Source organism: Balearica regulorum, chromosome 27 (assembly GCF_011004875.1).
Source record: "Balearica regulorum gibbericeps isolate bBalReg1 chromosome 27, bBalReg1.pri, whole genome shotgun sequence".
In the NCBI taxonomy this organism is placed as follows: domain Eukaryota; kingdom Metazoa; phylum Chordata; class Aves; order Gruiformes; family Gruidae; genus Balearica; species Balearica regulorum.
The window spans coordinates 3685490-3706561 of NC_046210.1; the positions used below are offsets into that span (position 1 = coordinate 3685490).

At 57.9% G+C, this 21072-nt stretch overlaps 3 protein-coding genes across 8 annotated transcripts in view; all 3 read left to right on the forward strand.

Moving 5' to 3' along the window:
* Positions 1–1448: 1448 nt before the first annotated feature.
* Positions 1449–13904, forward strand: SLC39A14 (solute carrier family 39 member 14). 3 transcript variants are annotated; one of them, XM_075736449.1, is made up of 10 exons: positions 1449–1512; positions 4702–4781; positions 5047–5322; positions 5410–5596; positions 6261–6430; positions 8727–8849; positions 8943–9128; positions 9384–9591; positions 10116–10300; positions 10643–13904. In XM_075736449.1, the coding sequence occupies exons 3-10, from the start codon at positions 5062–5064 to the stop codon at positions 10787–10789; spliced, it is 1467 nt and encodes a 488-aa protein (XP_075592564.1). In that variant the 5' UTR covers positions 1449–1512; positions 4702–4781; positions 5047–5061; the 3' UTR covers positions 10790–13904. The 3 variants fall into 3 exon arrangements, with proteins under 3 accessions (XP_075592564.1, XP_075592563.1, XP_075592565.1); XM_075736448.1 differs by lacking the exon at positions 6261–6430 and adding an exon at positions 8015–8184 and having other exon boundaries at positions 1456–1512; XM_075736450.1 differs by lacking the exons at positions 1449–1512; positions 4702–4781; positions 5047–5322; positions 6261–6430 and adding exons at positions 6081–6225; positions 8015–8184 and having other exon boundaries at positions 5416–5596.
* LOC142598280 (uncharacterized) lies at positions 2011–4453 on the forward strand. The gene is given in 3 exon segments (XM_075736451.1): positions 2011–2424; positions 2427–2464; positions 2467–4453. Coding segments are annotated over 3 exon segments (1155 nt in total). The 5' UTR covers positions 2011–2396; the 3' UTR covers positions 3556–4453.
* Positions 13905–15222: 1318 nt separating the features above from the next.
* PPP3CC (protein phosphatase 3 catalytic subunit gamma) overlaps positions 15223–21072 on the forward strand; it is a 37938-nt gene continuing 32088 nt past the window's right edge. For 3 of the 4 annotated variants that reach the window (XM_075736854.1, XM_075736855.1, XM_075736856.1), the window contains exon 1: positions 15365–15489. In XM_075736854.1, coding sequence (XP_075592969.1) covers positions 15438–15489 — 52 coding nt within the window. In that variant the 5' untranslated portion in view covers positions 15365–15437. Of the gene's footprint in view, positions 15490–21072 lie in introns of all 4 variants that reach the window. The other variant, XM_075736857.1, reaches the window with a different exon arrangement.

A 21072-nucleotide genomic window follows, 5' to 3' on the forward strand; every position in this document is an offset into this window, starting at 1 on the left:
CCAGTTTAAAATTTTACTTTTGCTTTTTTGAGTTCGTGTTTAACAAATCCAGCTCCAGTTTGGCTGCTTATCACGTCCTTAAACAGTCACTGGTTTTCCAAGGAGAAGTCTTTATTTATTTTATTCTGTCAGGCTGGTAGGAAAACATAGGCGATAGCCCAAGGGAAAAACGTGTGTTTGAGTTTTTTGGCTATTTCAGGTGTTTCTTTGCCATGGTCAAGACATGTTTGAGACCTTTGAATTTGAAGCTGTTGGGGTCTGCGGGGGGGGCTGCAATAACATCCCCCAAATCACCTGAATTTTGTCTTGGGGTGCCCCCAACCTGCCCCTTGTGTAAGCAGCAGCCTCTGCCCTCCCTTTTTATGCCAAAAAAAAAAAAAAGTTGGAAAATATTTAAGGTGTTTTTTTTTTTTTTTCTGTAACTGTAGTTTTTAGTTAACTTCAATAAAAGTGTTGCTGGCAGCTGCTCCCTCTCGGTGTGAGCTGGGTGACGGCAGGCGGAGGGGCAGGGTGCTGTGGGGATGTCCTGGGGGGGTCCCGGGATGGAGGGGACAGGTAGGGGGACGCAGCAGCTGCTGCCCGTCTGGCAAGGAGCAGGCAGCGAGCCTGGCAGGCAGGAGCGGAGCCCATCACCCCCTCCCCTGGGTTAATCATTCACCATCACCCCTCGCCGATAGCAGGTTTTTATCCCCTTTTTATTTGCCGGCCCGGCGGACTTTGGCAGCTTTTGCCCAGCTGGGGCGGGTGTTTCGGTGCAGGGTGGGGGGGGTGCTGGGGCCGAAGGGGGGGTGATGGCTCGGAGCCCCCCTCTGCCTGGCCTCCCACCAGCGGCTGTTTGTACTGGGCCGTGCCCGCTGCGGGCAGGGAGAAGGGCTGCCTTGTCCTTGGCGGCTCCTTGGCAGGAGAGGGAGAGCCGGGATGGCCCCTGGGGGGGGGTGGGGGGTCCCTGGGGTGCTGTGTCCCCTCAGGTGGGGTCTGGTTGGTACTCTGTCCCCTTGTGAGGGGTCAGAGGGGTGCCCTGTGCCCCCCAAATGGTGTCTGGGGGGGGTGGGCAGGGGGTCTGTGGGGTGCCCCATCACCTTGGGAGTGGCCTGTGGGGTGCTCCATGCCCCCAAAGAGTGCTTAGGGGGGTCTGAGGGGTGTTTGGGGGGGGTCTGAGGGGTGCTCCACAGCCCCAGGGGATGCTTTGGGGGGTCCGAGGGGTGTCCCATGCCCCCGAGGGGTGTTTGGGGGGGTCCGTGGGGGTCTGTTCAGTGCCAATACAGCCTCTGTGCCCCCGGGAGGGTCCCTGGGGTGCCCGGTATCCCGCGGCCCCCCCCGGCCGTGCCACGCTGCAGCCGCGGTGCTCGGCGCTGCACAGCGGGAGGGGGCGGGGCCGGGACCGGGACCGGGACCGCGAGGGGGCGGGGCCGTCCGTGACGCCAGCCAATGGGAACGCTCCCCGTGCCGCCGGCTGAGCGTGCGCTCTGTGCGGCCGGGACCGGGCGGCGGCGGCGGCGGCGGGAGCGGGAGGTAGGGCCGGGATGGGCCGGGATGGGGCACTGGGGCACTGGGACGGAACCGGCTCCGGGGGCCGGGCCCCGTGGGGAGGGGGGCGGCGGGGGGCCGGGGATGGGGGAAAGGATGCGGGAACCGGCCGTGGGGTCTGGGACCGCGCCGAGAACCGGTCACAGGGCCTGGGGGCGGCGGTGGGGTCTGGGGCCGGGGGAGGGTGCGGGCGGCGTTGGGGATGGGGCCGAGGACCCGGGGATGGGGCCTGGCACCGCCGGTGCGGGCTCCGGGGCCGGGGGCAGAGCGGCCGGGGAGCGGCTGTGGGATGGGGATGGGGACGGGGACTGGGGGGGGGCAGCTGGCGGGTCCAGACGGGGGGTGCCGGGGCAGGACTGGGGGTCCGGGGTGGGGTGGGATGGCCAGGGTAGCTCCTGGGCAGCTGGCTTTGCTGCCTGCACCGGGGGCTGCAGGCAGGGGCGTGGGGGAAACTAAGGGGCCAGAAGCTGGCGGGGGGGGTGGCCCGGCGGGAGCGTGGCCCGCTGCTGTCCCTCCGGGGCACGGACCTGCCCCCCGGGGCATGGAAACGCTCCGTGCCAGCAGGCAGGTCCTGCCTTCGCTGCCAGACACGTGGAGCGGCTTTTGCTCCGGAAGGAGGTGGGGAGCGCTGGCTGCAAACCGCCCTGGGGCTTCGGGGGTCCCTGCTGACCCTCTCCAGGTTGGCAAGAGCGAGCTGTCCCTGAGCGGGATTTCGGGAAGCGTCTGGCACGGGGCTGACGTCGTCAGGGCCGCGCTCGGCTTTGCCAGCGTTTCTCGTTCCCGGTGTCACCTTCCCGGTCGAAGGCCGGGGCGGGGGGGGGTGGTTTACAGTCAGGATCGATGAGCTCTGGGAACTGAACCCAAGGGATATGGGAAAGAAGCGGGGCTCTGCCTGGCCCTGCAGCTCCTTCGCGCTCTCGTTCCTGCCGAGCATCGCTCCCATCCCGTGGGACGCCCTCCTGGGCATCCCCTCCCCGCGGCAGAGGTTTCTTCCCTCTGTCCCATCCCGGCGCAGCAGCGAGCGATAAATTAGGTCAGGCGCTGGGCCGTGCGCGGCACCGTGGCTCCCCGGGCCCCGGGAGCAGGTCCCGTGGCTGGCAAGAGGACGCCCTTGAAGGTAGCGGGCAGGAGGCTGGGGGGCTTTGGGGGGGTCCCACTCAGCTGGTGGATCTGATGGAGAGACCGCAGCAGGGGGTTGTGTCCCCGGGGTGTTTGCTGCAGCTCCCCTTTGCTCCCGGGGTGGGGGATCTTGGATGTGTTTGGCACCCTCCTGCCTTGTCCTGGGCTCCCCGTGGGGTTCAGGGGATCCGAGACCCCCAGGCTGGTCCACCTTGCGTCCTCCTTCCCAAGGGGCTGCTCCTCCACCTCGTTTCTGCCCTAAACCAGCAACGAGCCTGTGTAATTCAAACCCCTGCCCAGCTCTGCCTGCAAACCGTTTCCTGCCTTTTGTTTGGCAGCTGGGTAAAAGTTGAGGTCTGGTTTACCACCCTGGGTGCGCCCAGCTCAGCCCGGTTTTGGGAGAAGCCCCGGAGGCGATTTTGGCACTGGAGAGGGCTGTGTGGCTTGGCACGGGCTGGTGATAATCGGCATGCACCAGGCAGGATGGCTCCCGGCAGGGTGAGGGACACGGGGAGTGCTCGGCCGGCACGGAGAGGGAAAGGCAGGCAACGGCCCCATCCCGGGATGCGGTGCCACCGGGACAGGCCTTTGCCAGCGTGGGTTGTGTGCTGGCATCTGTGTACTTTGTGGGAGTCACTGGCCACCCAGATGTCCCACGTGGCCACCTGGGTCAGCGGCTGCTCCTGGGGCTGTGACGGGGCATTGCTCAGGGAGGACCCGCCTGGAAGGGTGGATTTGGGGAGGGGGGAGGCGGAGGAAGGTGTCCAGCTCTCGCTGGGGGATGCTGAAGAGGCAGAGGTCCCTCGGGTACCCCCACCAAGCAGGGTGTTACCATCACCGGCATTTCGCCAGATGAGCTCGCTCCCCCGTTTTGGGAGGAGAGGGGTTAAGCCAAAGCATCTGAGCTAAGCCCTGGCAGGAGGAGGCTAAAACCTCCAAGGCCTGCGCTCTCCTGGAGAACAAAGCTCGCAAAGTGGTGGTAAGCTTGTAAAACCTGCGGGAATGCGGGCACCTTCGGAGGGGGACGGGGTCCTGCTGGGCTTGGCCTTGCCACCCTGGGCAGCACCGCGCATCGCAAACCCGGCCCCAGGTTATTTTCAGAACAATTGGTTGGCCTGGCTTCAAAAATGTCTTGGGCTTGTTTTCGGAGGAGACCGCAATCTGCAAGCCATCAGCACGGGACAAGTGTGGCAGGGTGCCGGAGAGGCCGGCAGCAGCAGCACAGCTCAGCCGGGGCAGCAGGTCCCGTGCCAGGGCAGAGCTGGGCTGGATGAGGCCCCGTGCACAACGGTGCAGGAACCGTCCCGGGGCTGCAAACTGCTTCCCCCGAGGAGCCCCCGGGAAGGGGAAACCACCAGGCAGCGTGTCCCCGAGCCCCCGGGACGGGAGCAGAGCCCCGGGCTGGGAACGGGACAGCTGCTGGGTGTACGGAGGCGGAGGATAGCCAATTATTTTCTGCTTATCCTTGTGAATCCCAAATTTACTGTCTACCTTTCGGTGAAGCTTTTCCAGGAAGGCAGCCCGGGCCCCGCTCCAGCCTCTTGGGTGCTGCCCAAGGTGGACGTGCGGGTCGTGCCTGGCCTCCTACCCTCTCTCCAAACCCCTTCCTTTGCACCCAACGCGTGCCGGCGGGTGAACCCCGGCTCTCCCCGCTCTCTGCCACCCCGCTTTTATTGATTCCCGGCTTATATGAAAGGAGCCAAGAGGGCAAGGATTGATTCTAGGCAAATACTGTAAAGGCATCTACGGTTGCGGCAAGGGAGGACCCGGTTCATTGTAATTATCATAGTTAAAATATAACCTAATGAAAATGCCACCTCTGGCCCCTTGGCTCCCATGTCCTCCGAACGCCAGCGTGGGTGGGTAGAGGTCCCTGAGGGGTGTGTGTCCCAGCCCCGGAGGCATTAGGACGATCCAACGTGGTGTTAGCGTGGCCAGGGGCCGGTCCGTGGCTTCTTCACCCCACGGAGAGCTGAATTCAGCAGCGGGATCCCCATTGCAGCCCTGCCTGCACACTGCTGCTTGCTTTCCGACCACTGGCTGCTCTCCCTCCAGGGATCCCGAGGCGCTGCGGAGCTGGAGAGACTCTGGGCGCCGTGTCCCGGCAGCCCCCAACCCCTCGGCACACGGCTGCGGTGAGCGGGGTGCTGGGAGAGGTGGTGCCAGGGGCTCGGCTCGGGGTGGAGGAGAAGCGGCCGGTCTTGTATCGCTTGTGAAAAGATGCCGAGTTCCCCCTTGGGACTCGGGTGCTCTCAGCACTGTGCAAAGCTGTGTCACCCCCCGCCAGCCTGGGGGGTCCCTCGGGAAGAAATCAGCTGCCATCTCCTGTGGGGTGGAAGATCGGTGGTTGGAGCCGCTGGGGATTCTAAAGCTAACGGCAGCACACGGCTTCTCTTCCAGCGTCCCTGAGACACCATGATCCCTGGCGCAGGCCCCCGAGGCTGCTGCCTGCTCGTGCTGCTCTGCCTTCTCCCCTGTCCGTGGGTCTGGGCAGGCCGGGATGCCGTGGGACCGGCGCTCTCCGCAGCCTCCTTCCTGCAGGATCTTCTCCAGCGGTACGGCGAGAGCGAAACCCTGAGCCTGAAGCAGCTCAAGGCCCTGCTGAACCGCCTGGACGTGGGAGTGGGGCACGCCAACGTCTCCCAGCCGCCACAGCAGCGTGTGAACCTCTCCCGGGTAAGGCGGGGGCTCTGCAGACCCCCAAAGCCTCTTTGCAGAGCTGTGGGAGACTCAAGGCATGTGTCTGTCTCTTCCCTTCCCCAGTGCTTCAGCTCCGTCGAGCTTTTTGCCATCCACAACCTGAGCGAGGGCTCTGCCGTGGGGCACAGTGAGTTCAAGGAGTTTTGCCCCACCATCCTGCAGCAGCTGGAGTCGGGGGCGTGCGCCTCCGAGAACTTGGAAAATGAGGAAAACGAGCAGACGGAGGAAAGCAGACCCAGCTCAGCTGAAGGTAAGCGGGGAGCCGGTGGGGGGGCACAAGCGCTTCCCGGCTCCGGGGCACAGGCAGAGTCTGGCAGAGAAGAGAGGAGGCAGCTTGCCTACAGCAGCCAGGAGTCCTGACAGGTTTTCCTCGGTGTTGTTTGTGCCGTGGGTTCACAGCACGGTTTTGCCCCTGATTGGACGTGCCGCAGGTCAGAGCTGTGCCCGCAGCACGGCTCTCTGGGATGGCTGGATCATGGGGACCTTGCTGTGAGTCCATGTGGGTGGGAGGGGGTGGCTTGGCACGTTCAAGGACCCGCTGGCCTCCAGCCACCAGCGGCTGTTAAACAAGTTTCCACGCATCCAGGTCCTGATGATGCCCAAGGTCTTGGATCAGCTGCCCTGAGCTTCTCCCACGCCACGAGGCTGGGGCTGGCTCGGGAAAGCATCTTCCAAGTAACCTGGTGGCTTCATTTCCACCTGCCCTGCAACAAAAATGATGGTTTGTGTCACAGTTGAAGCGTCCGGAGCGAAGGGAGAGACGCTCCGGTGTGGCGAGGCCGGCCCTGGCGTGGGGGCATAGACCCGGAGCCAGCCTTTTCCACCTGCCCGGATCCGGGGTCTCGGGGTCCTCCCCATCTCCCCGCACCGAGAGCCTCGGTAATGTCTGGCCCTCGTTTCTTCTCGTTCCGCAGTGTGGGGCTTTGGTTTTCTCAGTGTGTCAATGATTAACGTGGCCTCCCTGCTTGGAGTCTTCATCGTACCGTGTACCGAGAAGGCCTTTTTCAGCCGGGTCCTCACGTTTTTCATCGCGCTCTCCATCGGCACGCTGCTCTCTAACGCGCTCTTCCAGCTCATCCCAGAGGTGCGGTAGAAAGTCCCTGCCTCTCTCCCGTCTCTGAGGGCAGCTCTCCGGGCACCCTCTCTGCCTCCACCCTGCCGAATCGAACCGATCCCTCCGTCACCTGAGGCTGAGGGCTTGTCTCAAGGGCTCCGCAGGGCTTTTCTCGCCCCTCCGAGCACCAGGAAACCCTCTCGAATGTGAAGGGAGGTTGTTGGGTCCTCCAGCCCTGCCCGGTCCTTGCAAGGCTGCTGGCCAGGTCTGAGGTTCGGGAAGGTGCTGGGAGAAGCTGTTTGCTCCTGCCCACGGGCTGTGTCTGCTTCACAAGGGAGTTCATCCCTTGGCGGGATGTATCCAGCCCTGCTTCGTGCAGAGCTGCCTGGCTCTGAGGCTGCTGAGATGCTGCAGCGCTCGCGGTGTGAGCCAGGTGGAAAGACCTGCGAGGCGGAGGAAACATTGGTGTAAAACCACAGAGAACAGCCTGGAGAAGCACCAGCTTCATCTCCAGTCAGCCAGCTTTTATAAATGTTTTAATTGCCTTTTGTTCCCCTCCGATTTACAAGACCAATGTTCCCACAAGGATTTATGCTTACGTGATGTTTCCTGGTGCTCTGATGGGCCCGACAGATACATCGCAAATTAATTGTGTTGTAATTGCACAGTTCCGGAGTTGAATAAATAGAGCCACGCGCTCTTAGATTGGACACCTTTGAAACACCCGTGCTTCCTTGGGCCCCCCGGTCCAGGCGGCTTCGCAGAGCCCTCGTGGCTCCTGGGTCGATGACGAGCTGGATCCAAGCTTCTGCACGTCCAGCCTTAAAACTCTGCATTTGAGGTGCAGCCTTCCCTCCGAGCAGAGCACCCTTTGCTGCCGCTGGGTTTTGCCCCAGTGGTGTTGCCTGCTTTAATCTCAGGCAACGAACGCCTCATCCGTGTTGGCAGGGGGGATGTTTGTTCAAGGCTCCTTTACAACTCCAGAACTGCGACTTGTATTTGCCGAACATAAAAACCAAGCGCCTGTATTTCCTGATCTGCCAGGATCTGAAATGACTTGCGTACACTCCACCCTCGCCATCAGTCGGACCGTCCCAGTCCCAGCTGGCTTGCGGGGACCAGCTGCGTCTCTCCGGGCTGCAGGATGAGGATGGAGCGTACGAGAGGCTCGGGGGACCTCGGCACTCTGTGGCCCTGGAACGGCTGCCCCATGTCCCGTGGGTGCTCGGGGAGCAGAGCTGGGGTGCTGGCTCTGAAACGGCCTGGCTGCCAAAACTCAGCTCCAGCCCCGTGCTAAAAGCTGCTCGCTCCAAGGGAGGGTCCCTCTCCCGGTCGTTTGGTGCGAGCTCTGCAGCGGGGTGTCCCTCCAACCCTGCCCAAAGAGCTGTTTCCAGAGCCACTCAGCACCAGGTTTGCCCTTTTGAACCAATGCCAGATGAACAAGCAATCACTAATGAATGTCCTCTTCTCTCCCCCCTCTCCCTCCCTCCTCTCTCTTTCCTTTCGGCGTGGATTCCTTCCTCTCCCTCCCCTTCCCCACGTTGATCTCCTTTCCCTCCGACAACCTCCCCTCGTCCGATTCCCCCCGGGGTGGGTTTGGCACGCACGCCGCAGTCTGGGGTTACGGTTTCCTCTGCGTGACCGTCATCTCCCTCTGCTCGCTGGTGGGAGCCAGCGTGGTGCCCTTCATGAAGAAGACCTTTTACAAGCGGCTGCTCCTCTACTTCATAGCTCTGGCGATTGGAACTCTCTACTCCAACGCCCTCTTCCAGCTCATTCCCGAGGTAGGGTGAGGACCGTCGGGTCTGTCCTTTTCTCTCTCTCGGGGGCTGTTTCTCTGGGCACTCGCTGGCTGGAGAAGGGGAAGGCGGCATCGGAGGGGAGCCAAGAGCGAGGTACGGAGGCTGGAAGCCCCTCGGGACCGTGGCCGGAGCTGGCGTTTCGTTCCTCTTTGGAAGGGAATCGCTCCAGGGAGATCCCTGGTCTGCTTCAAGCAGAGAAGCGCTATTTTATTGCCCTTTCTAGCCCTGCAGGCAGGTTGCCTTTGTGCCGAGAGAGCAGAGGCTTTCTCAGCTGCCTTTTAGCATCACTGCCCTGGTGCAGGGAGGTGGATCCAATGCCTTGGGGCACAGCTGCCTCGGCTTGGGGAGAGAGGGAAGATTAAAGGTGCATGAAGGCATTTTCTGAGCTTGCCCCCAAAGCAGCTGCTGCTTAGAGAGGTCAGAAAGAGGCAGTGTTGTCCCAGAGGTGCCAGGGGCAAAGGCAGATGAAAGACGCTGCTGGAGTCTGTTCCTCAGTCCTGTCGCTTGTCCCTTTTTGCCTGCAGGCATTTGGATTCAACCCTCAAGAAGATTATTACGTTTCAAAATCTGCTGTGGTGTTCGGGGGCTTCTACCTCTTCTTCTTCACGGAGAAGGTCCTGAAGATGCTCCTGAAGCAGAAGGACCAGGTGAGGCTGAGCAGGGGCTGCTTGGAGCGCTGCTCCGGTGGGAAACAGAAATGGCAGGAGTGGCTGACACCCGTGGATCCCTCCGTCCCACAGCATCACCACGGGCACAGCCACTACGGCCCTGAGGCTCTGCCGTGCAAGAAGGACCAGGAGGAGGGTGTCACCGAGAAGCTGCAGAACGGGGACCTGGACCACATGATCCCACACATAACCAGCGAGCTGGAGTGCAAGACCCCTCCTGGGGACGAGAAGGTTGTGGTGGGCTCCCTCTCTGTCCAGGTTAGTGCCTCCTCCTGCTGGGTTGCGGGTGGGCGCATGGAAAAAAACCTGTCTGTTGGTGAAAAAGAGCAGTTTTGAAGCCCGTTGCACCTCTGTGGGTGGTGGAAAGCAAACGGCTTGGGTCAAGCCTTGCGTGGATTTTGGTGGGGTGGGCTCCCCTGGCTGGTGGAGGGAGTGGTGACACACACCACACCCCGCCCCCCCCCCCCCAAGACCGGCTGGGTGCTGATACCCATCATCGGGGTGCCGTGGCAGGACCTGCAGGCCTCCCAGAGCGCGTGTTACTGGCTGAAGGAGGTGCGGTACTCTGACATCGGCACGCTGGCGTGGATGATCACCCTCAGTGATGGCCTCCACAACTTCATTGACGGGTTGGCCATCGGGGCCTCCTTCACCGTCTCTGTCTTCCAAGGGATCAGCACCTCCGTGGCCATCCTCTGCGAGGAGTTCCCACATGAGCTGGGTACGTGAGTCCTTGGGGAAAGGAGCTGCGAGGGCTCTCGGATCTGCCCCTCTTTAAGGCTAACCCTGCCGCTTTCCTGGTCCTACCCGTTGTTTCTTGAGAGAAAGGCAAATGTGGGGTGGAATAAACAGAGTAATGATGGAGGGGAAGGCAAGGCTTTAAACTACACTGAGTAATCACAGCTCTAAAAATAACGAGGTAATATGATGTCTGAGATATAAATTTAGATGGAGACATCTGAAGAAAAAAAAAAAACAACACCTCGTCGGTTTGAGGGGGGGAGGCAGGCGGCGGTTTGGGTTTGAATGCCTGAATTTATGCGCGGGCAGGGACGGGAGCTGGCAGGCAGGCAGCTGGTGTGGTCAGCGCTCGGCGCCGGCGGGCATGGGGAGCCCACGCTTGACCTCCTGCAAAAGCAAGCGATAAATACAAGCACCTCGGTGCTGTCCCAATGCTGCTGCTGCTGCCACCCGCGCAGCGACAGCCCCTTCCTTCCTCATCCTCCCCGTCCTCTTCTCCCACAGGGGACTTTGTCATCCTGCTGAACGCCGGGATGACCATCCGCCAAGCGCTTTTCTTCAACTTCATCTCTGCCTGCTGCTGCTACGTGGGCTTGGCCTTCGGCATCGTGGCCGGCAGCCACTTTTCTGCCAACTGGATCTTCGCTCTGGCCGGAGGGATGTTTCTATACATTGCGCTGGCTGACATGGTAAATGCTGAGCTCAGGGGGCTGCTGGGTGTGCGGTCGGGACCTTGCAAGGGTTTTTGGGGGTTTTTTTGCCTGGCCAGGAAAAGGTGTGGCTTGCCCTCGGCCTGGAGGCAAGGCAGGCACGGAGAGCACAGGGGGATGTTTGCTCTGTCCCCCTGGCAAATGCAGATGTTGTTAGTAGTTGCCGGTGTTCGTCTCTGCTTTGCTTTGCCTCCTGGGCTGGTGGCACGGTGACCCAGCTGGTGAATATTTGCTGGGATGGTGGCACAGGGTGGGAAGCAGTGGGGAAGGACGGAGCTGGTCCTGTCGCTGAGCCATGCCATCACTCGCTCTCCCCTGCAGTTCCCTGAAATGAATGAGGTCAGCCGGGAGGACGAGCAGAATGGCAGCACGCTGATCACCTTCGCCATCCAGAACGCAGGGCTGCTGACGGGGTTCACCATCATGGTGCTGCTCACCATGTACTCTGGCCAGATCCAGATCGGGTAGGACCAGCCTGATGTGCAGCCCTGTTCCAGTTTTTCCATTCTTTTCTTTTCTTTTTTTTTTTTTTTTTTTTTGAGGGGGGGAAGGGGTATTTCTCTTTTTCTTTTTTTTTTTTTCTTTCCTTTTGCTGCTGCAAGCATACAATGGTACCTGTGCGGGCACTGACATGACACTACAGAAGAAGAGGCATCGCTTTTAAAGCTATTCCACAGACTTCATTTTATTTTGGTTTAAGGCTGAGGGGAGCTTAATCCCCTTTGCCATAGGACCGAACTGCCCGGAGGATCTCTTTCCAGCGTCATATCCCTTCTGTCCTCGCATCTCCTGGGAAGGATGGAGTTAGGAGACAGGAACTCCTCTAGCCGTGTTGCTCCCTTCCTCGTGCTCGGAGTGGTGTGATGGGATGTGACACTCTCCCGACCCCTTTGCGGGGGGTGTGTGATGGGGACAGACTGGGACAGACCCTTCTCGGAGAGTTACCTACCAGCCAGTCCTCAGAGCTGTGCTCTGCAAACACAGAGGGCTGCCGAGCAAGAGGAGTCTCGAGGAGCAGGGCTCATGATTCGAGCTTCATCCTTGCCATCTTCTGAAGCACATCTCTGGAGCCACATCTGGTTGTGCTCCTGTTCTGCTGGACGATGCCCTGGGAAGAGTGAGGTGACGAGGATTTTTTTTTTTTTTTTAAAAGCACATTCTGGGTGTCAGTGCTTGGAGCAGAGGACACCAAACTGCACCCTGTGTGAGTCGGACTGATGGATGCAGGGCAGCGGCTGGGAGAAGACTAGCAGGATGCCTGTACCTCCCTTTTAGGTTCCTGTTGCTGTTTGGGGGAGAAAAAACAACCCTTTTTTCTTCCATGAGGGCAGCCACGCAGTGATGCCGGTGAGAAGGGCACAAGAGCAGCATGGGGCAAAGGCAGAGTCAGGACAGCGAGCCCCAGCCCGGCCACAGGCTCCCCAGCTGGGGAATCGGTCCTTACACTGTGACCAAGCTCACACCGACACCTGGGAACGGACACTGGTTCTTAAACACTGATGCTGCTGAGTTGCTGAGGTTTGGGGGGTGGGGGGGTGTTTTAAAAAAAAAAAACAAAATAGACTGTGAACCTCTTTAGGTTGTGTGTTTCCAGCCTTAGGGAGTAGCCAGAGAAGGGTGTTCTAGGCACTTCACAGCTCTGCTTCTGGGCTGGCTTTCCCCAAATTCACTAGGTGAATTGACTTATTATCATATTGATAATGTTGCCCACCCCACCCGTGTTGCTTGAGGTTCCCTCACACCCCTGTGTCCCCTCAAACCTTACCCCGCACCTGGTAGCGGTGAGTTCGTGGCCACGCTGATAAGCTGGAGCCGATGTAGGCGGCTTACCCTAGTGGGTATGGCGCTGGGTGGGGATGAAGGAGTGGTGCAGATGGCTTTGAGAAGTGCTTTCGTGTACGTGCCAGGGATGGCTTGTCACTGAGCGCCTTCCTTCGCTCCCTGCCTGCGGGTGTGGGTGATGGGGTGACGGCCATCCTGCCACCTCGGCTCGGTGCTGCTGGGCACTGGGGGCTGGAGCTGAGGCTGCCCACACTTTCTCTTCCACCCCTGTTGGAGAGCAATGCGGAGGGTGTGCTGGGTGGTTTTTTTTTTCTGCCTGTCACAACAGAGACAAGGGACCTCAGCCCTTGGCATAGTCTGGGGCAGGCTCAGCACCATCCAGTAGCATCGTAACCCCGGTTTGATCGCTGGCTGCCAGTACCTCACTACAGTTCTTAATTTGCCTTAGGTACCAGCTGGATGATGATCCTCATAGGCTCCTAACAGTTGTGCCTGAGTCCCTAGGTCTCTGCCTGTTGAGATGTGGCACTGCCGGTATCCTTGTGGATCGGCACCTCTGCTCTCGATGGCTTTGTCTACGCCAGGCATTGACTTTGTCCCCTTGGCACCCAGGAGGCTGTTGGCTTTGTCCCACACCCGGAAGGTTAAATATCAGCATATTGAGGAGCAGGGAGCCTGCTCAGGAGCACCCTTCAACCCAGAGGTACCGCACGGTCCTCGGGCCACTTGCAGCTGTTGGTGATGCCTTCGAGGAGAGAAGGGGTTTGCTTTATCTTGGTCATTTAAGTTGCTCTTCCCTCTGCTACCAGTCCGTGGGACAGAGCCACCTCAAAGCAGTATGGTCTGTCCTGGCTCAGGCACCCAGCCGCGTCTGCAGCACCTCGCGGTCGTTACCCGTGCTATGGGTTGCTGCTGTTTGTCAGTAGTCGGGAGGAAAGTGGTATTGGAAACTTCCTTTCCGTGCTTGAGAGCGCTGCAGCCCCGTCTGACCGACTTGATGTGGAAAAACTGAGTCCTTTGAATGGCATATGCGCCCTCTCTTCTCTCTCAAGGAAGTATTTGGAAAACACCATGTCACTGGCGGCTTTCCATGGGGCAGAGGGCAGCCATAGCACTGCCAGGGCTAAGTCCTGGCTGGCAGGAGTGGTTCAGTGCTGCGCACAGATGGAAAAGCCTCTGTGTTGGAGGCGAAGGGGGGAAATCTTGTTGTCTGTCCCCTGAGGACCACGAGGCACTTGCAGTCTGTGGCCGGGTGGTCCTCTGCGTCCCTGAGAGCTGGAAACGTGGCAAGGACTGACACTCGGCTTTCTTGGAGCCTGTATGGGCCCCTTGGTGCAAGGCGGGGATTGTGAGTCCGTCATCTTCTCGTTTCGAGTTTAACCTTGTTTCTTGCCAATTTAGTCAACTTTGAGAAATCTGCAACCCAGAGATTTGGGGTGGTGGTGGGGAAACCCCTTGCAGAAACAAGGCTCCTTGTGGAGAGGGACCCTCCTTCCGACGAAGGATCGGTGGGAGAGAGCTCCCTCCCGTCCCTGGCTCAGGCAGGCTGGTACCCGCCATAGGGAAGGGATGGGGCAGGCGGGAGGATGAGGAAGGAAAGCGACCCAAATCGAGCTTGTTAGGGATCTTTCATCTGTGTTTCCCTTCCCGTGTCTGGATCGAAGCTCAAGTTCCATCTCAGTATTTCAATAACTCAGGTGTCGTTAGGAGATACGCATTGAAACAAAGAACATAACTTATGTCACGTGAATTGTAAAGTTATTTGTAAAATTCCATAAATAAAATATATTCTGTAATGACGGAGGGTTGCAAGCGTGCTCTAGCGGTGGAAACCTCCCTGTGGCCAACACTGGTTGTGGTGTGAAGGGCTGGGAGCTGTGCTGGTTCAGGATTTTTCCAAGGGGAAGGATTTAAGCCAGGCTTGAAGGGCTGGGTGATGCAATCCCGCTTTTCCAGCCCCAATTTCCAGGGCTGTGCAGTACGGCGTGCCCGACGGAAGATGGCACTGACATCCCCCCCACCCACCCCCCTGCCTGCCCGCGTGGCATAGCACTCCAGGAGTTGCCTTTAGAGTCAAAAAGCTCTTTTTAATTTTTTAAAAATGTATTTCCAAGCATTGACGTTTGACTGGAGGGAGGCTGAGGTTTCCAAGCCAGTCTGCGGAATGTTGTATTCCTCTCCAGCTCACACGAGGGAGCCTGACTGGGAGAAGCGTTATTTGTGTCATTGCTTCCCCACCCTGCGTTAGGAGAAGAAAAAAAAGGGAAAAAAAGAAAAGCATACTTTGCTTTTCTACTTCACTTTTTTTGCCTTTTTATATACCATTACCCTCGAGCTGCCAGCTCTAAGCGGCAAGCACAATTTTTAGAAACCCTGTTGCAGCTAAAGAAAACAAATCTCGAATTTTTGTGGTGGTTTTTAAAAATAAATGCTATTCTAAGGAAGAAAGGTTGCAGCATGCATCTGACTTGCTCTTTCTCCTCCTCAGTGCTGGCTCAGTGCTTCCAGGGGGCTGTCAAGCAGCAGTGGTCCTGAAGGCTTCAGATGGGCTATTTTTTGCTGCAAAATCCTCATGTTTTGATAAATGCCTGTGACCTCAGTTACCCACCTCAGCAGAAAGGTTAAACCGTGCAAGCTGGGCTGGCTGGAGGCGCTCTCAGCCCTCAAACTCAAGCCCTTCTCGCTATTTGCCGTGGATATTTAATGCCTGTCTGTGATTCCCTAGATGCAGCAAGATGCCAGGCTTGGCCCTTGATTCCCCTAACTGTGCTGCCACAAGGGTGCCGTGGAGGTTTATTTTTATCTGCTATGTTTTCCCCTCTCCTATGCCGGCCCTGAAGCAGGCCGGGGGGGCAGAGGGGAGACTATGGCAGGGGGCTGAGGAGGCACGAAAGGGCACTTCTCCTCACAGGCCTTCCGCCATGTTGCGGCCCCCCCCCCCCCGTCGCCTAGCAACACCCCCCTTCCCCTCCAAGATGGCGGCAGGAAGAGGCTGGGGAGCGCTCACGTGACGCCGGAGGACTGTGACGCATGCGCGGCGGAGCGGGGCGGGCACGGGTTGGCGCCTGCGCAGTAGCCGTGCGGGGGGGGCAGAGGGAGGAGGGCGGTGTGGTGGCGGGGGGAGGGGGGAGGGGAGCGGAGCGCCGCTGAGCCGCCGCCGGGGCACCCAGAGGATCCCCAGCCCGCCGCCCGGGGCCCGCTCAGCCGCCGGGAGCACCCCGCGGCCCCCCCTCCTTTTGAGGGGAGCGGGGTCGGGGAGGAGGGGGGGGGAGGCAGGCCGGGTAGAGCGGTCCGCTGCGGGGCCGGCGGCACCATCACCGCCACCATCACCACCATGTCCGGGCGCGGCCACAACAAGCTGCCGACCACCGAGCGCATCGTCAAGGGTGAGGGGCCGGGGGCGGCGAGGGCGCCCCCTGTCTGCGCGGGGGGGGGGCGCGCACGGGCGGGGGGCGCTGGATCCCCTGTGGTGGGGGGGGGGGGCTGGTTTTGGGGAGGTATCCCCGGGCTGGGGGAGCCCTGGTCGGGGGAGGGGGGGGCTGTTCTGGTGGGGCACTCCTCCTGAGGGAGAGCCCTGCGGGGGGGGGGGGGGGCGCAGACTTGGGGGGTACCGCTTGTCTGGTGGGAAGCCCTGCGGAGGAGGCTGGGGGGGCACCTCTGGTCTCGGGGGGAGCTTCTCAGTTTAAGGGGAGCCGGGGGTGGGGGGGCAGTGGGTCGGCGGGCAGTCTGGGGGGGGGGGGCATTTTTGGCCGGGGGGGAGCACCCCTGGTCTAAGAGAATGAGCAATCCTGCCCCCCCCCCCCCTTTCCCTGGTGCACGTCCTCAGCCTGGTGCAGTGCAAGGATGGGGGTGCAGTGCGGGGGTGGTGGGCTGGGGGACCCCCCCGTGGGGCTGCGGACACACGGGTAGCGGGAGGCCGCTGCCTGGCAGGTGGTGGCAAGGGCGGGGGGGCGGCATCCCTGCCCTGCTGGGGGGGATCCCCATCCTGGGGAGAGCCAGCTGGGGGGGGGGGGAGGGTGGCGGGTGGCTGAAGCAGGCGCTGTGCCCCTTGCACCCATGAGGTCCTCACCCCCGCCTCCCCGGGGTGCTGAGACCCTGCTTTAGGTGGGGGGGGGGGGGGCTGGCCTGACCCTGCCTTGCATCTCCTGCTGAGGACTTGGGGGGGTGAGAGCCCACCCTGCCCTCATTCCGGCAGCTCCCTGCCTGCTTGCCTGTGTCTTGCCTCCCCCAAAGCCCGATTCGCTCTTTCGATGCCCCGCAGCGGGTGCCAGCTGGCCCCCTCTTCAGGACCCGTTATAGTAGGTACTATTTTTGAAAGAGCAGAAGACACTGAAGCGGTTAACGAGGAGAGAAATACGTTAGCTGAGAAACTCCTGGATTAGGAGGAGGCTCGTATGATGTACATTTCGCTGCCCTAATTGATCTAGTGCCATTATCATACCCACGCATCGGGGAACATCCACTGCGCGCCTTCGCTTGCTTAAACTTTTGCTCAGCACCCACAGCTGTAGCCGAGAGGCACCCAGCTGTCAAAGTTATACAATCGCCCGGTTATTAAAGCTTCTCGCCCGGACGGTTTGAATCATTGCAGGCAGTCGTACTGCCCCAAGCCGGCTGATGAAAGGAGCGGTTTCCCAGGAATGGTTATAATATACGGGTATGGAGGTGCGCCCACCAGAGAGATGCACGCTGCCATCTCTACCTTCTCCTCTGGATGGGTCCAAGTGATTTTTTTAGCCTGTCATATGGCCGATCACATGTTTAGATGTTAATAACCGTGGCCTCAAACGAAGGGAAAGTGGACTAGGGTGGCAGCCCGGACTTTGAGGCCCCTCCGGCTTGGTTAGCTCTGCGCTACCCGCGGGTGTTTTTTGTGGGTTGCTTTTGGCATGCCGCTTGAAATAAGGCTGGTGGGAGGGCTCATGGATTTGGGGGACACAGGGTCTTCCCCAGAGCCGTGCGCATGGCTCGGTGATTTGTAGGTCTGCAGGCAGCCCGAGTGGCCGGTGCGAACCGTAAATCTCCTGCTAAATCCCAGGCAGCTGCGTGTGTTTAGGTTGGCCTTGTTCGGGGAAGGTAATGTCAATGCAGCCATTATGATTCAGCTGAGTCGTCCGTACCGACACACTGTCCCTGCTGCTGCTCCGGCTTCCAGATCCCGGGAAACCCTATCAGCAATCCTGCCAACGTTACCGATACCGCTCGGGGGCTTGACGACCCCGCTGCATCCGGATGGCCCCCGGTAATTTTGGTAATTAGTCCGTAGTCAGGTGGGGTTGGAGGCTCGTGGCGTTGGCTGGAGCCTGCTCGCTCCGTGCGCTAATGCTCCGAGAGCCGCGGGAACTTGTCAAGGAGAGCGTTTGATTTCCCCCAGGTACGCTTGGGATGCTGATTCAAGTGCCTCTAGAAATCTGGGGAGAAATAAGCTTCTTCCGTGGCTGTGATTATTGTTTAAAGGTGGTGACATTGTTCATGGTTATTAATAATTTAAACCTGAAGATAAAAGCTAATTTTGTTCAATGGAAATGCCTACAATTAAGTAGGATGTAGAATTTTAACTATGTTTAACCTATATATTTACATCTCTAGAGCCCTGCAGAAGTGTTAACTATAATTATGTTTAGTCAGGAGAAATACAGTGTTTCCATTTGCCTCAGTTTTGTGCTTAAACTCGTACGTACTCGGGTAACTTCATATTCACGATTAAAATCTCTAATTTTGGTGTATGTCAAGAATTGCTTTTTAGCAACCGAGTTCTAGCAGCAGACCGATGGCCATTATGAGCTAACCGAGATCATTAATGTTCAAACCTGGTGTTCTCATGAGAGCAGTTGGGGTGGTTATGCTGGAAATCTGAGGGATTAGCTAGGTCTGGTTATCTACGTTAGCCCAAAGACAAGCTTGAATTATCGGAAATACACGTTTTGCAGGCAGGTGGGCGCGATGCTTTGGGCTGCTGCAGTGCCCCTGAAGCACGTAGGTTGGATGCTCGAGCTCAGGACTCGGGTATGGTGGGAGCCTTCCTCCCCCCGTACCCTGTGAAAACAAACCTGCAGAGCTTTTTATTGCATGGAATGGATCCTGCTTCGTTCCACCTCCAGCGAATCGTGCTTGCAAGGTGTGACGTCCTCTGGGAAGCAACGGCAGTGGTAAGCATTGCTGTGTGCTGCGAGGATCCTTTCCAAAGACACGTGAACATGGCTGAATGGCGGAAACCCATCCAGCTTACTGTGTTTGCAGCTGCATCCATAAAAAAATCTTTAAAAAAACCCAGGATATTGGTATTTAGACACCTGACTGAGCCAAAGCAAATAATCTAGAGCGATTTTCTAGATGTCTGTATTATTAAAGTGTTGCACCATTATGGAGCTGGTGAACGAGGAGCAGCTAGGATCTGGTGCCCTCTTTTTGGCAGCCGTTGCGTGTGTGCCAGTAGTCAGTGACGTGCCTAATCCACGTCCTGTTCAATAGTGCCTGCGCTGTTTCACGAAGTGCTGTTGGGTCTCTGCTTCTCTCTACGTGGGCAGACGGAGCCACCGTCAGTGGGTTGGTGTTGAGGAATTGTGCGCTGGTGGTAAAGCTGGGGCCGGTGCTGAGACCGCGTAGCTAAAGGCGTGCTCTAAACAAGTGGGTTTTCCCAGTTAGTGCTTTGCTGTCCTTTCACGAGCACTTTGGCTTTTTTCAGGCACCTTTCTGCATACCTAGTTTGTTTTTTCCTGGCTGGAATACATTTAAAGTGCAAGACCCCTATTGTGATGCTCTCTTACACATCATCTGTCTGGTTTGCGGTGTCAACCTCCCAGATACGTTGTAGCTCATCTGTTTAATACCTAATTAAGGTTTCTGGGAGTGAAAGAACGGCGGGGCAATCCGAGCGCGCTTGCCCCTGCAATATCTCGTACCACGTGCGTGTTCGGCTCGGGTGAAGTCACGCTCGAACAGAAAACACCCGACGGAGCTGTTCCTCTTCTCTCCGCTCAGCAAGCGTGTCCCTTTGTAGCGTGGCGGAGATGCTGCTGGAGGCATGGAGTCCGATCCCACGGGATTTGTTCAGCGAGGCTCCCGGTGCCTTCAACAGAAGCCGTGCCTCTGGGGAGCCAAAAACCAGCGTCAGATCAATAGATGCCGTCTTCAGAGGCTTTGGAGAGCTTTCCCCGGGCTGCTGCCAAGTGGATACCCGGAGATGCTTTCAGTTTATGAAAAATGTGTAGCTTTCCTCCTACCTTGTTGTTAATATAAACTACTACTCCTGTAAAGCGGTTGGATGGTTGAGCATTGGGCTTTCTCCAGTAGGTTGGGAACGGTAGAGAATTTCATAACAGAGCACACCGATACAAAACTCAAAGTAGCTTTGTAATTGCATGCAAAGCAAGGGAAGGCTCAGGCAAATCTTAAATACAAGGGAAATTGTGGTTGTTGAAAAGAAGAAATGTGTCGTGCCACCACCGCGATAGCTGTTGGTTTCACGTTTGCCTTCTGGAATGCTTGAGTTGGTTTGTCTTGTTTAATGTTGCCGTTTTGTAGCTAATAAGAAATACTTGGCGGGGGTGAAAGAGCCGTGAATATGGTTTAAAATGGAGATAAAGGCCAAGGTGCATGCTCTCAGACCTTGGACGTGCCAGAGGAAAAGTGCAAATACCGTCTGAGTCAAGATGCAGTGGTGGGATCTCTAAAAAGCAAGTTGTGTCATAGTACAGCAACTTCTCTGGCCAGAGCTCAAGAAGGTCTTGAGTGCAGATAGCCCTTAAAGCATGAACCCCATAGCATCTCTCTGAATTACTTGGGAATCTGGTATTTTGGGTGTTTTCCTTGCAGGAAAAATGCTTCGTTATTTGTAAATGGGGTGTGCTAAGAAAAGGGGCAGGTTTCTGGCTGCACTGAGACTGGATGTTGCAGAATTGGTGCTGATTTTGCCAGATCATGTGGCACTTTATCCAAAAATGAATCAGAAGTCAAATGCAGCGCCAAGCAGCACTTCTGCAAACATCGTAGGGTCATGCAAGCCATTCAGCTCTGAGATGCTCCGTGTAGCCCGTCTGCCCCAAACAGAGCCAGGGGCACCTTTTTTTTTTTCGTGTACAAAACTTCCCGGAGCCAGGTCTCTCCGTAGCCTGTAACAGAGATGCTCTGCTGACATGTTAATTAACAGAAATGCCACCGCTGATGGCAAAATCTAAACCCCAAGGCTAGCCCTTGGTACTAAAACCTGTTTAGAAAACTGTAATAAGGCGTCAGGCAAAGCAGATTGGGCTGTCTTTTTATTTATTTCCTCCCAGAATAACACCAGATGCTTCGGATGGGTGCTGGAGGTGGGACAGAGAGGAGGGAAGATTGTGCCCCTCTGGAGCCTCCCATGTTTAATATGTTTTTTTCTATTTCCCTGCTATCTAGATATCAGCTTGTGAAAGGTTAATCCCGTTTCCCCCCCGTTCAAGGCTACGCCGGCTGCATGGAGAGCCCATTCTGTAGCAATTAGAACAAATGAGCTCCGATTAGCTAGGTACTGTGCCGAAATAGTATTTTTCATTTAATAAGAGAAGGCAGAGTTGAGAGGAATTTGTCTCCTCTAGCTGTAGTGTGTTTGGTGCTCGTTGGGTTGCATGGGCAGGAGAAGGCAGGCTGTTCCTTAGGAAGTAGGGCAGGGTGCTGGCTTAAAATAGCAATGAACGCTGGGCTGCTTGTGATGAAGGGAGCTATTTAGGTAAATCCTGGGGTCTCGGTGGGGGCAGAGCCGCCTGCTAATCTAAAGATACTCCTTGGAGACCTATATTTGTCCGGGATCCTTCCTGGCTTGGCTGGTTTTCCAGGTGTTCCCTGTTCGATCCCTCGTGCTCCAGTGCAGGTTGCATTGGGATGGCGGGCGTGTTTACTAGACGTACAGTGCGTTAATGTCTTGGATGGTAATGGAATTAGACATCATTAAGCAGCGGGAGCGAGGAAACAGGCTACATAAAGGCATCAGCATTATC